Source organism: Meriones unguiculatus, chromosome 17 (assembly GCF_030254825.1).
Source record: "Meriones unguiculatus strain TT.TT164.6M chromosome 17, Bangor_MerUng_6.1, whole genome shotgun sequence".
Lineage (NCBI taxonomy): Eukaryota > Metazoa > Chordata > Mammalia > Rodentia > Muridae > Meriones > Meriones unguiculatus.
In genome coordinates, this window is record NC_083364.1 from 72208307 (window position 1) to 72226988 (window position 18682).

General features: G+C 35.6%; 1 protein-coding gene across 3 annotated transcripts in view; it reads left to right on the forward strand.

Annotated features, from left to right (window-relative positions):
• Gbe1 (1,4-alpha-glucan branching enzyme 1) overlaps window positions 1-18682 on the forward strand; it is a 262697-nt gene that overhangs the window by 222523 nt on the left and 21492 nt on the right. For 2 of the 3 annotated variants that reach the window (XM_060370626.1, XM_060370625.1), the window contains exons 13-14: window positions 3892-4076; window positions 5634-5764. In XM_060370626.1, the coding sequence (XP_060226609.1) occupies window positions 3892-4076; window positions 5634-5764 (316 nt within the window). Of the gene's footprint in view, window positions 1-3891; window positions 4077-5633; window positions 5876-6251; window positions 6298-18682 lie in introns of those variants that run through there. The other variant, XM_060370624.1, reaches the window with a different exon arrangement.

Sequence of the window (18682 nt, forward strand, 5' to 3'; positions counted from 1 at the left end):
CTAGGTAAAATTAGTATGCATTGCAGTTTAGAGAAACAAAATACACAAGCCTGCTAATCAAAATGTTCAGCTAACAGAGCTGAGGCTTTTCATTAGTTATATTGTCTTGAATTTCATCACTCTACCAGCTGGCTTCTTGTCAATTTATAGTTTGGACCTTTACATCAAACAAAAAAAAAATTAATTACAGGGAAAGGAATCCCAATAGGAATTTTGCGCTTAGAGGTTTTTCACAATTAACCAGACATGAATGGAAATGTGTATAGAGGAAATGGAAAGGAAGAGAAAGAACTTTGTAGAATTTTCAAGAATCATTAACTGTAGCAGCATTAGTCACCTGCTTTCCAATTTTGTTCTAAAATGTTTAGGCATATAAGGGAGCCTTCTTTTTTCGGAAAGCACGTCAAGTCTGTTACTCCATTGAACTCAGTGAATCATGACATGCACCATGAATTTTCTTACAAGTTGTCCCAAGTGAGAGCTCAAAAATTGTTCTCTTTCCATCATTCCGACTTTGGTAACATCCTGTATGTTACGCTACTGATCATAATCATAATGAGCTGAAAGATGCTTTGATGGTGAGTGCCTAGTTACTTGTAATGCCTGTTTGGACTCAAAAGTATTGTTCTCAAGTATCACAGTCATTGCCTCTGGGTCCCATAGTAATTTCAAATGTGACTTTCCTAAGCCTCTTATCTGTTGAATAAAACAGCCAGCAGTTTTAAAAATGCTTCTCCCTTATTTTGCTTTTTTGTTTGGCTGCAAATTCTTTTCTTGTGATTCATATTCCTAATTCCTAAGATTCAAATAGAAGCTCATTCTTTGTCAAATACATTGAAGGCTAAAATGCCTAGTAAGTATGAAGCAAACATTTCAGCTTAAAAAAAATGTATATAGGAATACACATAAGATGTGTTATTCCTTAGGATACCATGGAATCTCTGAGAACCTATGGAATTAATCAAGTAGTGTACATATATGTGGCATGCATACATAACATCAATTTGTGATTTAAAATAGTATTTTCCATTTGATTAATTTCAAATGCTTATTAAGACTGTGTTGTTCCCAGCCCATAGAGTGGTCTACACTAAAATAAATTCTCCAACTTCTTGGCCATCACAAGAATACATTTAGGTTTCTGATCATTTTTAATGAAGAGCAGCCTTTAGTTATCAGCTCATTTCGGTGTCCATATTTCACTGTACTGTCTTGAGCAGTGCCGTATTTCCTCAGTAATTTGTAGACCACAACCGAGGAGAGCATTTTTTTAACTTTTTGTAATGATAGTATTTTTCTTCATTAAGGTTGTGAGCAGGGAGCTACTAACAGGCACTTCTCACATTTTGTGGTTCATCCTGAGAATGCTTTGCTGCTCTTCCAAGGTCACTTTGACAGTCTTTCACGTGATTTACTTCCATTTATTTTACACTTGTGTTTATGATTTTGACTCAAAAAAAAAAAGACAAAAAGGAAGAAATTTTTTTTATTTCTTTTTTTTTTAATTTTTATTTTTCTTTTTAGTTACATTTTGTTAACTCTGTGTCCCTGCTGTATCCTGCTCCCTCATTCTCTCCCCAACCCCACACTCCCTCCCTGGTCTCCTCCCTGCCCCTTTCCAAGTCCACTGATAGGGAAGGACCTCCTCCCCTTTCATTTGACCCTGTTTTGTCAGGTATCTTCAGGCCTGGCTGTAGAGTCCTCCTCTGTGACCCAACAGGACTGCTCCAAAAGGAAGAAATTTGATGTTGGGTTTGTCTGTGTTAATCTCAATTTGCTGCAGGTCAGCCATCTACAACTGTGATAACATCAAAACCCACTCAGAAGAATGTTTTATCTTCAGTCCCAGACACAGTTTTGTTTTTTTAAACTTTTTGTGTTGCTGTTGTTTAGCTTTCTCATTATTTAAGTTCAAAATGAAGCCTCTCCAGGGGAGGGTTTTCAGAAAATCTAAGTGGGATTTGACCCTTTGTGGGTTTAATGACACTTTCATGGGGATCACAGATCAAATATCCTGCATTTCGGATATGTACATTATGATTCATGACAGTAGCAAAATTACAGTTATGAAGTAGCAACAAAAATAATTCTACAGTTGGGGTCAGCAAAACGTGAGGAACTGTATTAAAGGGTCACAGCATTAGGAAGGTTGAAAACCAGTGATTCAAGTGATTCTAGTGGAGCTCAATATGTGATTACTTAATAAGAGTTTTATCATATCATGGCTTCAAAAAAGGAACTCTGTTTTTCTATCTTAGAAATTTTATTTCATGTTCTGTATTTAAAAGTGTACTTATTAATTTATATTTCAAAGAAGTAAATTCATATTTGATAATATATATAATTAAAAATTGCAATGGTTACAAAAACCCTAATTTGTATTGTGATACCAAATATTTGTCCATGATTTTAATTTAAATAAATAAATAAATGAGATGCCCAAATGAGTCCAATTTGGGCATCATGTGCTCCTGGATTTGGAGCCATTCACTGGAGCGTTAGTCCACACCCTCACTGAAAACCTATTATCTTTCCATAGCTCCTTTGTAGGGTGAAGGCCCATAAGCTCCCCCAACCCCTTGATGCTGGCTTAATCTTGCACAAGTTTTGAGTTTGAGTTTGAGTGCAGTATTCTAGTCATGTCCATACTGTAGTGAATCTCTCCAGTCCTCGCTGACCTCTGGCTGTTTCAATTGTTCTGTCCTCTCTTCTGAGATGGCACTAGAGCCTGGGCGGTAGGAGTGGTATGGATATCCGCTTGTGTCTGAGCATGTCATGGATACTCATTCTTCCTGGAGCAAAGGATTGATTTTAAGTGTTCCCTTGTCTTAGTGAGCATCTTAAAGTCATTGTAGGCTCATGGAGACAGAAACCTGTTCCTCCTCTGCTGTCCTACGAGCACATCCTGTGAAATATTCCATCTAGAGTAGAATACTAGAATTTAGTGACATGCTTGCAAGTAGCTTACTTCTGCAAAGTTATTATTTTATGATTCTAGACCTTATATGTTAAATGCAAACTGCACAGTTTCCTAACAAAGTTTGCTATTTAAAGCCATTCGATGGCAAATCACTTTGATTACATTTGGCTTCTGTTTCTTATCATTATAGAAAAAAAAAAGAAAAAGAAAGAAAAAAATTAAATTAATCTCATCCAAGTCTCTCATTTGTAGACACTTACAAATGGGCCAAATTTTAAATTCATGTCTAAAGTAAGCGGGAAATCTGACAAAAGAAAATCTATGTGTGTGCTGACTGTGGTGTGATTGGAAAGTCTTCATATTTTAATCAGCTGAAGCTGGACAGTGGGTCTTCACAGTCTAAATGTGGTACACCTTGATTTTTGATTTTTGTTTTTGGGTTTTTTGTTTTGTTTTGGTGGTGGTGGTATGGTTTATATGTGTGTGATGCATGTGAGTATATACATGTACGTGCCTATCTGCATACAAATGGAGGCAGGAGAAGATCAGGTGCCTTCCTGTTTGCTTTCTACCTTACTGCCTTGAGTAAGCATGTCACTGACCCAGCAGCACTTGGATTTGGCTACACTGGCTTGCTAATGTGCATCAATTATCTCTCTCTCTTCACCTGGTGATGCCAGGGTCTTGACACATGCAGCCATGCCTGGCCTGGTGGGTATTAGAGATTTGAACTCACATACTCATTGTACTCAGCAAATGCCTTAACCCTGATCCTCCTCTCCATACCTAGTACATTCTGCTTATAAAGTAGATACCTATATTATTTACAGAATGCAGATATAAGAAATTATGCTCTACATTGATTTCTAAACAGTTTTGAAAATAGCTAATTACAGAGTTCTCTTAATAAGGAATGCTACTGTTTCTACCTGATTTTCACGTTTGAAAAATGTTTGTTTGTTTTAATACAGGGAATGAATTTGGACATCCTGAATGGTTGGACTTCCCAAGGAAAGGGAATAATGAGAGTTACCATTACGCTAGAAGGCAGTTTAATTTAACTGATGATGACCTTCTTCGCTATAAGTTCCTAAATAACTTTGACAGAGATATGAATAGACTGGAGGAAAGATGTGGTTGGCTTTCAGCTCCACAGGTAAGCTCTTTGCTCTAAATGTGATGTTTTAGTCACCAGGGCTGGTCATGCTTAGAATGGCAATCACATGAAATCTGCATGCAGACCTTCAGAGCAGCTTCAATATTCAGTGTGTAGTGCCCTGTAATGTACTGTAGGTTGTCAAAACATGTCACAGGATTCTCTCCCATAGATAATGAAAATCCTAAGCATACAGCTGGCCCTGCATAGTTTCCTGGTTAGTTGGTTGTTGTTGTTGTTTAAATTTAGTAATTTTCATTTCAACTGGTTAAAAATAAATGGCAGATGCTCTGCATGAAACCCATTTTGGAAATTGCTGTAAAAACATCTTAATTGTTTTGACTGGTTTTCCTTTGTGTAAATAATTATGCTGTCATAAAGAAACTACATTGACAACACCTAGATTTTTTTATTCCTGTTTCCCCCTTTTTACTGGTCTCTAACTTGTCATTTCAATAGATGCCATTATACCTGCGTGCTGCTTTGTATTTTGCATAAGTCTGAACTCTCCTCTGGAATTAGAGTCTCAGTTTTCAATAAGTTTGAGAAAATGTAATTAACAGGTGCAAATTTTATACAGGCTTTTTTTCCTCCTTGCAAAAATTAGCATATAGTATGTGCTAGTTATAATCCATTTACTTTCTATTGATACTGTTTAAAATTACTGTTGATGTGTTTTTACTTTGGCATCTATTGTTTGCTGTTTAGTGACTGAACAAAGGTATTTGTATATTCCATAACACTATCTACATGATATGCAAGCCCTAATCATGTTTATTAGATATGCCATTTCCATAAAAAGAGCAAAATGATGCTTCTTTTCAGTTGGAATAAAGTGGAATACCAAAAGGCACAGTGTTTACTCTGGAGCTCTAGTTCTCACTGCTAAATTACCAAGGGAGATGCTGCTGATCAACATGGCAATAAATCTTCGGCACTAGAGTTAGGTGAGAGTAGAGCCAAAGATACAAAGGCTTTTAAAGACAGCCATTAACAGGCAATCATGCAGCGTGCAAAAATAATTTATTCGTAGACCTTTCATATCATTAAGAAATATCCCCAGCACATTGCAGTGAACTTTAGGCTGTCATCAAGTCTCTACAGAGTTATGTAAAATCAGGGTTATCTAAAAATAAATCAGTTTTCTGATATTTAGTAAAACTATAATTTCAAATCTGGATATAATGTTATAGTAACCTAAAAATAACTTTATTTACTTTACCTGATTAATGGGTACTAAAACAAAGTCTTGAGGAAAATGCGTTTGTACTTAGGTCTAATATACACAAATACTATGTACTGCACATGCCATGGTTTTTACTTCATTCCTATCCACAACACTAATCCTCTATTTGTGCTCTCGGGGTGAAACATGGACAGTTGGGTTTTTATATTTTTAAGCTATTTTTTATATTGCTTGGTAAAATTATAACATGCAAAAAATATAGATCACAGCAATTTCATTTTGGCACAATAATGAACAATGCATATTAGGAATGATAGTTTCCTTGAAGCAGTGTCTCCTAGTGATGTAAACATAATGTGTTATCCCTGCAGGCCTACGTGAGTGAAAAACACGAAGGAAATAAGATCATCACCTTTGAAAGAGCAGGACGTCTTTTTATTTTCAACTTCCACCCAAGCAAGAGCTATACAGACTACCGAGTTGGGACAGCACTACCAGGGAAATATCCTTTTCTCTGCCAGTGGATATGGCTGTTAAAATTCAGTATTTCACAGGATAAGCACATTGAAAGAAGACTAACATGTATCTTGAACTCAGTTTGCTCATCTGAAAAGTAAGGGTCTTGAGGTAGCTAAATTTGCCTCTCTTAGTTGTCCTGAATTATTCATGATCTTTGCTTAAACCCTGAAAATTACAACTCTGGAAATTGTTGAAAGTAGTATTTTGTTCTAATAAGCAATTAATCTGCAATTCGTTTTGCTATATAAAATAATTTATTGTTGCTTCTGATAATCATCTCTTTACCCCACTTCTTTGTCTATCGAGGAAGAATATATAATTCAGTGGTCCTTCTACTTTCTCATTCTCTTCTAAAATTTAGGGCATAGCTCACTTTTTAGATCAGAATTGGCAAGTAAGCAGGCAGGGTAGGGATGCGCAAGAGAATGAGCAAAGGAAATATTTCTGATGTTCTCTATTTATATTCACAGATATCATGGCATCTATTTCAGTCCTTTCTGATATCTTTGCTATACTACTGGAGCAGAGAAATATAAAACCAAAGTATTTGTAAGACATAATATACAATATATGGTAGAGAAGCAGAAGTATTCCATGGGAAAACAAGACAAGGAAAGGAAAAAACAGAAGGTAGGAATGATAAGCCTATACCTTGGATTTAGCATTTATATAGTAGAGTAAAATAAGGAAGGCCCATTCCAGTGGTTGCAAGCATAGACCATCCTTAGATAATGGGCAGTTCAAAAGATTAATTAAAGAATAATAAAGAACTACTGTGATAAAGCTAACAGCATAAATTGGAATCATGTTATAGGAGACTTTTAAAGCTATATTAATCAGGGTTAGCTTTTTTCTTGATATTTTATGAAGGTTTTGAACTAGAAATTTACTTGAAAAGAATGTATGTAGAATAAGTTTTCACCTCCAAGTCTGTAAATAAATTGCATGAAAAGACAGATTGCATGTTTGGGTGTTAACTGTGGGATATTGCAGACTACATAAAGCATAACTATGGCATGACCTAAAGTGACGGAAACAGATTGACAAATGGCACATTAGGCTCTTTCTGAAGTGAACAGACTCAGCAACTGTTTGTAAGGGGAAATGTAGAGTTTCATTTTATTCATTTTTATTTTTGATTTGTTTTTTTAATTTTACATGATTTTTACATATATTTTGATCATATTCCTCCCCTTCTTTCAATTCATCCCAGATTCTCCAACCTACCTCTCTCTACCCACCTAAGTTTAAGTTTCCTCTCTTTCTCTTCCCCCTCCCTTTCAAGAAATAACAGAAATAGATAAACTGTATACGAGAAACTAATGAGACAAAAATACCAAAACAATCAAGCAAATAATAATAATAATAATAATAATAATAATAATAATAAACCCATAAAATAACATCAAGTCTATTTTTTTGTTAACCAAGTCTCCTGGGCATGAGGCCTGTTCTGGAGTGTGGTGGATACAGCAAGTGACACTGCATTGGAGAGAACTGGTTTTCCCCCTTCCCAGTAGGTTTTGCAAATACCTCTTTAGCTAGGGATGGGGCCTTCTGTCTGTTCCCTTTCTCAGTGCAGTGTTGGTGGTCCTTTTGAACTTGTACAGGGCTTGTGTGTTCTCTTACAGTCTGTGAGTTTATGTTTATCAGTCCTTTTGACTAGAAGATACTTTTTCGTCAGAGTTATCTGCCATCTCTGGCACTTAGGATCTTTCTACTTCCTCTTCTGCATAGCTCCCTGTGCTTTGAGAGACATGTTTTGATAAAGACATCTTATTTACTGCCCAGTGAGCATTTAGGGCTCAATGCTTCAAAGTCACTCTCTCGCTGCATACTGTTCATTGTGCTTCTCTGTGTTAATTTCCATCTACTGCAATAAGCTTATGTGATCATGCTTGAATGACTCTCTAGTCTATTGGTTTAGCAATATCTCATTAGGAGTCATCTTTTCATTGTGTTCCTCTAGCAGAAAAACCACACTAGGTTTTCCCTTAGGCCAGTTATCTCTCTAGGCTCAGGTTCTCAGCTTCTTTAAAAAGTGCCAGGTAAGGGTTTCATCTCATGAAGTGAGCTTTGGATCCAATCAAAAAGGGGTTGCTTACTTGATAGCATTTGTGCCACAGTTGCACCAGTGCGTTTCACAGGCAGAATGCTATGGTAGGTTATAAGGTTTGTAGCTGGGTGATATTTGATGATCATTTCTTTCTTCTAGTAGGGTGCAAAAAAGTATTCTCCAGCAACATGAACACTAGTTAGTAGGGGTGAAGCTTCTCATTGGGCACCAGCTCCATTTCTTACCAATGACATAGGTAAGTGTGTCGGAGTAACCAATAGGTTTGCTTACTTTTAGCAGGGCCAATGAGACTCCTTTGACCAATGACTCAACATAATTTAACTCATCCCTATCATTGGATAATTTACTTGGCGACTTAAGATTTCTGGTTGGGGCATTGTCTTCCACATTATATGGAGACTCCACTTATATTCCTTTTATATATGTGTATATTTTAGGAATCCTTTACAGTATAATTATCCCTGTTCACATTCCCTTATTTACCCAGCTTTCCAGTGCCCTTTTTGCATCACATAGGTTTGTAACTCATGGATGCTTGTTTTTTTCTATTGTCTGCCTAATTCATGTCTTTAAACAAATAAACAAGAGCTAATATATGTATGTTATTGAGTATACTAAAGACATTTGCATTTTAATGTCTGTTTGAATTCTCAAAAAAAAAATCAAGAGCTACAGATTTAGAGAAATTTTGTGATCATTATATCTCCCCTGCCCGTTAAACAAAGGAACAGGAAAGGAGCAGCACTTCCAAAATATACTTGCACTACCTCTCATGATTAACCAAATAAATGCCATAGTTCTAGCTCAAGACTAAAATCATACTGTCATTTTGGTTTTGACAAGTTGTATTCTGCCTGACCAGTTTAGTCTACTCTCACTGATGAAGTTATTGCTAATAAAACAGTTTCTCATTCTAAGAATCTGTTTCACAAGATGAAAATGCAAGTTTTTAATTCTTAAAAACACCAATTCACAGCAGAGTGCAGGGAATCATATGAAAGAAGGGGGAATTAATAAGACCTGGAGAGGACAGGAGCTCTACAAGGACAAAATATGTCAGGGCACAGGGGTCTTTCATGAGACTGTTCCTCCAACCAAGGATATAACCTAGAACCCCTGCTTAGATGTAGCCCATGGTAGCTCAGTATCCAAGTGGGTTCCCTAGTAAGGGGAACAGGGACTATTTCTGACATGAACTCAATGGCTGGCTTTTCAACCCCCCATCCCAGCTTAGGGAGGAGCAGCCTTGCTAGGCCCCAGAAGAGGACATTGCATCCAGTCCTGAAGAGACCTGATAAGCTAAGGTCAGATGGAAGGGGAGGAGGTCCTCCCCTATCAGTGGACTTGGAAAGGGGCAGGGAGGAGATGAGGGAGGGAGGGTGGGATTGGGAAGGAATGAGGGAAGGGGCTACCGCTGGGATACAAAGTAAATAACCTGTGATTAATATAAAAATTAAAAATAAAAAAACACCAACTCTCCCCAGACTTTCGCTATCAGACTAAATGCCTGGAGTTCCTTCCATCTTTTGTTTCTTTCTTCCCTCTTCCCTCCTTATTTTATTTTCCCTCTTTATTTTATATGAAGTAAAAATTCTTCCATCCAAAGAGAAGCTGCCAGATCTAGCAGCACAGTTTCTAAATGTGGATAGGCAAGTGTGATGTCAGGTGCACATGTACTGTGTTACCATGCTGCTGTCTGAGTTATAGTGTCATTATTATCTCAACAATTACATCACACATCCAGCTCTGATTATACTCTTGTTCAATGGAAGTCTTTACTTTAGATGCTCTGCTATGAGATCTGAACTCTTAAGCTTTATTAGGTAAATTATTTTAACTCAAAATTCAAACATAACAATGAGCATGAAAACATACAATTATTATTAGTTTTTACCTCTAACCTTTTGAGAGAGATGTTAAAGGAGTTCTTGAGTGGTGCTTTTCCACTGTGAATCTGTTAAGACTGTGCCATATTCCTTAGGCAAAAGAGATATTTCTTCATGCATCTTCTTATTGTTCGAAGCTTAAAGTTCTTTTTATAAAGAATAACATTTTGAAAGTCTCATTTGCTTTTGGTCTTTCATCATTTTTACTTACTCTTTCACCTTTAAACTATTACAGCATGCTTTTAGATATAGAAAGTAGGACTAAATTAAGATCCTATTATTGTATTTCCGACTTTACCAAAATGTTCTATGATAATTGGTTTTTCCACATGTAAATTGAATGCAGATAGTTGCTGTGAAGCTTCTTCAGTGTCAGGACTGGATATATTCATCAAGTAAAGAAATTCTTCAGATTCTAAATTCCTAAGAAGCTAAATTTGATACCAGTAAAACTTCAAGTTTCTGGAAAAGTCATTTGAATTTCTTCTGTCATTATAAAGTACAAGTATGTTACAGATAAAATGCTTCAATTCTCAAGCAATGTCAATACTTGAACCCGTGTATCTAGCATATCATATAGCAAGACATCAACCCGACTCAGATCTTTGGAGAATTTCTGGTAGCTGCCTTCCGATAATGCAAGATAATGGAGGAAAACTTTATGTATGCTTTTACCTTTCTTCAAAATAATATTAAAATTTGGAAAATTGAGAAATAAGACTTATTTCGGTCAAGAAGGTTTTAAATATGGTCTTCGTGGTGACTATCAAAGGGTAAATATTGTTTCTTCAAAAGACTCAGCACCTACATCTAGTTGAATAACAAAAACAATAGCAAAAGTCCTTTCCTATGCAGGCATGTCAGGTGTCATTTTTGCTGCTAATCGTCAGTGTAAGAAAACCCAGGGTTCTCCAGTTTAGTGGGTAGCAATGTGGTGATGCATAGCTGAGACATCCATGCTGGTGGTAAATAGGCAGGTTTCACATTTCATGCTTAGAAAGGGAGACTATATTTTGCCAATATGTTATATTTCCACATTGTTCATCCGTAAAGAGGAAAAATCAATACCCTTTGTATTTTATGTATCACTGTTTCATTTCTTCACCAAGAATATCATCAAGTGAGTATTGAATCAAAATTAAAACTTGTGAGCCCTGAAGGAAAAACCTGTTCTTTCTAATCCATAATACAAATGGTAGTGCCACTTTTAAAGTAATGTGGAGAAAGTTGTATATCGTGGTACAACTTCTAAAGACCTTTTGATATTTTTAAGGTATTTAGTCTTATATCCCTGTGCACGGTATGAGGAGAATTGTATTAGCCTCGTGTAACAGACCTGTAGACATGCCTGTGAGGCTTTTACTCTAGCATGTGGCTTGTATAATCAAGCAGTGCGTTTTTATGCAACCCATGCTCTTCTAGTTATTTCATGGTGCATTTTTCTTCATTTCTATATTTTCACATGTGTTTTGGCATGATAGTAATAGTAAGATTAGTGATTATTTGTTTCTATATTGTTAAAAATTGTTTTGTTATAATTCTGGAGAAAATGAATTGCACTAGAAAATAGTTTTAAAAAAATAGGATCATGGCCATTTGCATGCTTTTGCAGCCATCGCCTTTCCCACTTCAGGGTCATGCATCATGTTTCCTTCCCCAGGAAGTCCTCCTTGTCTTCTTTGTTACCACTTTCTACAAAAAGAAAAAAAAACATTTTTTTAAAGATAAACAAAGGTAATCATGTCCTGTTCTATCATTGTTCTCTGTATTCTAGAATGGAATGTCGATCACAACATAGAGCTATGTAATAGTGCAAACTTACATCCTCAAAGGTTACTTTAAAACATACGACTTGGTCTGCTACAAGTGAGTGTCACGCTGAAAGAATACACAGCAGAACAGTCACCAGTTTGTAAGTTCTCTGTCAGCATGCTGCTGGGGTAGAGAGAGTCATGATCTTGTCATAATGTCCTCTTTCCAAATGACCTTTCAACAGTGCCACGGTCAGGTGCTAAAAGAAAAGGAGCCATCAAAATTGAGGCTCCTGAGGATCATGTGAGTACAGGCCAAAAATAGTTAAAGCTAAGGGAACAGATGAGTAAATGCTTGGATTTGACCTGAGATCTTAAAAATATTTTTTTTTATTAAACTGTTGCAAGATGTGCCTTTTAAAATGTAAATTCAGAATGTGACATTTGCAACCAGTATACAGGTTTTCTAATGAGCAAATAAGGTCATTTGGATGACTCTCTAGAGTGTGATTGCTGAAGGCAGAGCTGTGTGGCTTGGTTTAGAGAAACCTTTGAAGTGTCGTTATGTAACATTGTTCTATAGAATCGGGAATTTATGAAACAAATAAAGGCAAAGGAATTAATTTAGGATTAATTGCATGCTATTTTATGTCAAAGGGATACAGTACATATAAAGGATAATTTCTCAACTAAAGAAATAGAGTGAAAGAAGGGGGAGATAGAAAGATCTGGAAGGGACACGAGCTCCACAAGGAGAGCAACAGAACCAAAAAGTCTGGGCACAAGGGTCTTTTTTGAGACTGATACTCCAAACAAGGACCATGCATGGAGATAACTTGGAACCCCTGCTCAGATGTAGCCCATGGCAGCTCAGTGTCCAAGTGGGTTCCCTAGTAAGGGGAACAGGAACTATCTCTGACATGAACTCAGTGGCTGGCTCTTTGATCACCTCCCCATGAGGGGGGAACAGCCTTACCAGGCCACAGAGGAGGACAATGCAGCCAGTCCTAATGCAACCTGTTAGGCTAGGGTCAGATGGAAGGGGAGGAGGACCTCCCCTATCAGTCGACTTGGAGAGGGGCATGGGAGGAGATGCTGGAGGGAGAGTGGGATTTGGAGCAAATGAGGGACAGTGCTACAGCTAGGATACAAATGAATAAACTGTAATTAATATAAAATAAAAATTACAATTAAAAAAGAATAATAAAAAAAGAAAAATAGTCTAGATTTGCTCTTTCGGTTTTACAAGATATAAATATTTTGGTAAAACACAAAACACATGGACAAGGATTCTTCCTGAAATGTATGGCAGTGACTTAGAACATATGCACACATATTTCCTTTTTTGTTGTGTTTCTGTGTATTTCTTTATCATGCTTTTTTATGTGAACAAGGGAACATAAACAAATGTCAGTTTTGTACTTATTACCTTTTTCATATTTAGTTTTAAAGAATACATTCCCACACATCTATACACACGAGCTGGGTACATTCTCTTATTCAGTCTCTAGATAGCAATATTACCTTTAAACAATTCTTAGGGGTCTGACTGATTATATTTCCTTATGAAACACTTCCCTGCCGTCCCTGTCATTAACTCATATAACATTTTTAGATGGGCCCAGTATATATTCATATGACTGTAGGCAGGAATGAATAAACATGACTTAATGTGTAAACCTGACTTTTTAAATTATTGTTTGGTGTGGTGATAAGGGATGGGGGGTGCTTCACTCTGCATAGTTTTTGTGGTGTTGTGCAATAGTCAAGAGACTTGTTTTTTTTTTCATGATTTCCTTGTTTTTATTTTTTATTTTTATCAGTTACATTTTATTAACTCTGTATCCCAGCCGTGTCCTGATCCCTCATTCCCTCCCAGTCCCTCCCTCCCTCCCTCATCTCCACCGTGCCCCTTTCCAAGTCCACTGATAGGGGGGACCTCCTCCCCATTCATCTGATCCTGTTTTATCAGGTATCTTCAGGACTGGCTGCAAAGCAGACTTGTGTTTTAACTCTTGAGTTTCTAGGGCATTGAGTATGTCCTGACTTTGGAAAGTCGTACACAATAGTCCAGTCTAAATTCCTGCCCCCATCTCATACTTTTCTGCATGAAAATGAATTTGGAAATATTATAACCTTTAAAAGCAATACATATTTACCTTATGTTATACGATCAGTAATTGAGAGGGGAGCTTTTCATCAGCTTCTAAAAGGAAGTCTCACAGAGGAAACAAACTACGCTTCAGCACGAATTGCATGCCCAGCAATAGAGGGCCAACAGAAAATGAACTCTGACATTTTTGTCTCCACAGGGCCTATGTAGCGGTTACAGCCTTCAGAGGTGTAATCTGTTAACTGTAAATTCATAATTGTGTTCTCTGTTCTAGAATAGCATCTAGAATGTTACTCGTGGAGGAGTAACATAGATTTAAACTAAGAATTTTCTTTTCAGTGTTTTATCACTAAGCACCTATTCATTGTCTTGGTGTGATGATTGGAAGCCCTGTGAGTAGTGTTGTGATCTTGTAAATATTATATTGTATTTGCACTTTATTTTATTTATTAGACTATTTAGAATCAACAGGTAGTCTTACTCACTATAGCCTGAACTCTTTTTTTTTTTATGTCATGTCTGATTCCCCAATTCATTAACACATAAGAATTATTTTAAGTCCCCTTTTATACTCTAACTATGGTTCTGCTAAGGTTCTTCCTTATTCCTGTACTATATTCCCAGCTTTGCTTCTGGTCACATGCCTTTCCCTATGTTGCAGCAACATTTTAGTGTGCTTTGTTTCTCTTCCTCAATTCCTTTGTGAAATAACCCATTCTACCTAAGCCAGTTCTCATCATTAATTCTCTTCTTTGCCATCCTTGCCCTGAAGCAATCATAGATCCTCTTATATTTAACAGTTCACACTGTGATGGGATTCCCTGTTGACTGGCATGCTTTTGCCTCTGTTCTCCTAACAAGGATCTGTATAGGTGGGTGATGATGGATGAATGTTAGGAATACTGGGAAGCATGAACTCTGATTTTTAGACGACATAGAACTCAAACATGACCTTTGCAGACTATTCAGATTAAATAGAACTACTTGGGGGAAGAAGTCTCTGTGCTTATTTTAAATTATTGTCACAAGTTAAATTTCCATAACACTTCATAGACTTTCATTTACATTGGGCCATCCAATCCTCACATTATGTCAGTAAGGCTGGCCAGACCCAGAGTTCTTATCCTTAATCTACATATGAGGATCAGAAAGATTTATAACTTTCAAAAGGTCAAAGTCCCGGTAAGTGAATACATGAAATTTAATCGAGTTTCTCTATTTCAGCACAGTTTCATATTTGGATAACAAATCATCTTTCTTCTTGCCCTACAGAAATGCTGTTACTGTACATAAAGCATGTCTTGCTAATTACATTGATATTTTTGCTTGTGTTCTCTTTGCCTCTTTGCAAAAGTTAATGGTTCCTCTGACTAAATTCTTTTTTGCGGTTGTCTTATGCTACCCAAGTTTACAATATTCAGAATCATAGCTCAATATGAATGGAAATTTTTTCCAGCTTTATTGGAGCATAATTGATAAATTAATGTTCTGTAGATTTTTAAGTATATAATATGCTATTTTAATACACAGACTTAGTGTAAATAGTTACTTCAGTCAACCTTCATAGTCTCCACCTTGCATAGTTACCTCCTGCATGTACATTTGCATGTGTGGTGGGGGTGCCTATAATGAACACTTAAAGTTAGTTGTATTATCAACTCTGTTTATTATTAACTGGAGTCATCATGCTGTGCATTAGGTTTCCAGAGTTAATTGATTAAAAGCCTTCCATTTTTCCTATGTCACACGTTTCCTTGTCCTGTAGCCCACAGCAACCACTGTTCATCTCTTAAGAATTTAACTTTTTAGATTCTCTATGTAAGAGATATCATATAGTATTTGCTTTGTTATGGCTGGCTCATTTCCCTTAATATAATATCTCCTGGGTATATTATTATTGTAAACAGTTCCTTTTTGTCAAATATTCCATTACAGATAAACACTACATTTTTTTTATCCATTCCATTTTGAACATTGAAGTTTTTTCATTTTCTTAGCTATTGTGGATGGTTCTACATATCCTTCAAACATCTGGCCTTTTTGTTGTTGTTGTTGTATATACCTAAGAGTGGGATTGTGCATTCATGGTTATAGGTCTTCATTATATTTTCCACAGTAGCTGTACAAACTTATGGTCACACCACTTTGCTTCAAATCCTTGACAATAATTCTCATTGAACTATTTTTAGTACATGTGATTCTAATATATATGTGGTAATGTGCTACTTTTGGTTACTGTTTCCCCAATAGTGATGTTGAGCACATTGTTTCATGCCCTTTCAAAGGGGTATCCAATTTCCCACCAAAAATTATTGACTAGATGGACTTTTCTTTACTGGGTACTCTTGGCACCATTGTCAGTGATTGGTAGATAATGTGAATTTTTTCCCCCCAGGCTTCCTGGTCTGTGTCTTTGGATTATTTATTGTTTTTATGCCATTAACATGTTATAACAATCACTGTGGTTTTGTGTTTAACTTTGAAATCTGAGAATATGATGGTGTCAACTGTTTTCTTATTTCTCAGGTTGAAATTGTGTATTCCAGGTATTCTGTGGATTCATATACATGTTAAGATTTTTTTTAAATATTTTATGAGAAGGACTGTTGATGGGGATTATATTGCAGGTATTTATTGTTTTGGGTAGTATGAACATTTAGTAGTGTTAATTCTAATTAATAGGCACAGGCCATCTATCCAATGTGATCATTTTATTTCCTGAGTATGGCATAATTTACTATGTAAATACTTTGGCTTCTGTGGTTACAGTTGAATTATATGATAATGCTTTCTCCAAATGTCATGATAACCACAAGACAAAACCAGAAAATCTTGTGGAAAAATGATAAAGTAATTAAAGATTTTCCTGTAAGGACAGTACAATGTAAGGACATCCACTTTCTCTTACCCATATGCAATACAGTGAAAGAATTTTCTATTAGGGAAGAAAAACAAATGTCATCTAGAGTAAGTGTCTTTATACCTAAATATATTGTGAAGTATATTACATCACAACATTACTGCAAGGAATAAAACTACATATGCAAATATCATGATATGGTATACGGAAAACTCTAGTCTCTTCACAGAAAAATAAAAATATTAGAATTAACAAACCAATCTTATAAAAGTACATTATCAAAATTCAAACACCAGTCAGTTGCAGCTGTACATTAAAAATGTATTCTTGAAAATTTTAAGAAAACCATGCTATTTAAAGAAATAGACAAAGAAAGATATTTTGGAATAAGCTAACTAGTTTAAACATATTTTAAATAATGTAATATCTTTAATATCGTTAAAAACATAGTTAATATATTCAGTTTTTAAAGCTAAGGTTATTTCAGCTTCATATATGGACTTCAAAGTACCAACGTTTTCATTTATATTATGAGAGGGCAAAGGGGCTTGAGGTTCAGTGTTCCTATTAAACACAGCAGAGTTTTCTTATGAAGAGGTAAAGGGCAATAATCCTAGTCTCAGCAGCTTTCTTTTTTTTTTTTTTTAACGTACAATGCATAAATGACATATTTAATATAGGTTTCTGGCCTCCCAGAAAAGCTCATTTGATTTTAAAATGTTATTACACTATTTGGGATGAAAAAAATTAGTAAGGGGAACTAAACCTAACAAATGTGTTATTTATTGTATCTTACACTTATGTCCCAAGTTTTCTCCATAAATATGGCAAAATGCCACCCTTTGTTCTTTCATGAGGTTGGGACATCAGACAGCGGGCTTTGAACTTTCTCCTTCCAAGGGCTCATTAAGCTTCATGCTGTCTAATTCCTGTGACTTTTTTTTTTTTTCAATGCAGTTTATCTCAGCAGCTTTCTTTATAAGCACTTGTTCATATTCTTTTTTGAGCTGTAGAAGTTAAGGTATCCATGTTGCCCACACATTACTGTTTTTCACTTACGTGTTCAGGGCCTCACTTAGTAGCTCTATTGTGTGTAATTTAAGAGAACTAAATAATACATATTTTGCTTTATGAGATAATAGTTTTGTCTATAGAGAATTTTTCACAATGATTTCTGCCTGCTGGCTGTCCCAGTAAAGCTATCTAAAGAAAATGCAGGTAGAGCCACATACTGCTCTGGTTGAAATCTCATCATAATCAAGTAATCTAAATGAGACTCATGTTTATTAAATAAGTATGAAAATAATTTAAAATGTGTAGAAAACTTGATTCAAAATATGCCAGAATTTTGACTGATTTAAATTTCTGTAAATCATCTATTTGACAATCAGAGCTAAAATACAGATTTTTATTATGAATGACAATACGTATTTTTCAGAAGCAACATAACAGCTTACTCCTATCTCAGAGATTTATATTTTTTACTCATTCTGTCTAACAATATTATGGTTGTACTAAAGGTTACATTATTATACCAAATGTAAAATACCCAAGGAAATAATTTATAAAACTCAAAAATGTGTGTTAATTTATACATATATGGATAGATTTTCTTACTTTTAAAATATACATGTGAGTTTTACTTAAAAAATTTGACTCCACAAATCAGTATGGTGTAGTCATAGGCTGTGTTTCCAATAAGTTCTCAGTAATCACTGGGGTGATGAGTCATTTGTATGTACGCCTGCTCCTGCACACATATCAAACCTTCACACTTCTTCACCAGAGTTTATGTTAACTAGCTCAGCCCTGGCTCAATCAGTTTCCCCTAGCATTAAATAAGATCTCATTAGCTATATCCTTGAAAGGTAAAAATGAAAGATTAATGTATTTCTATGTTACTTCGCATAATAAAACATGATAGTTATAGTATCATAGGTACAGTGATGAATTTTAACATTTTTAAGTATTTCAATGTTTGCACACTTTAAAATAGAATGATAGAAATATAACATCAAAGTGTACATTCTGGCCCCACTTACTCAAAAAACATGTGATTTTCTTTAGTCTTTTTGATATTTTGTGCTTACATTGAAATATTAACAAGAAAGCTAACCAATCAAGCTGATGAAGATCTTTAACTTGTCATGTCTTTAATAAACTTATGATCATTTGTCCCCATCAACTAAGAATTATGTAACATGTCTTATATCC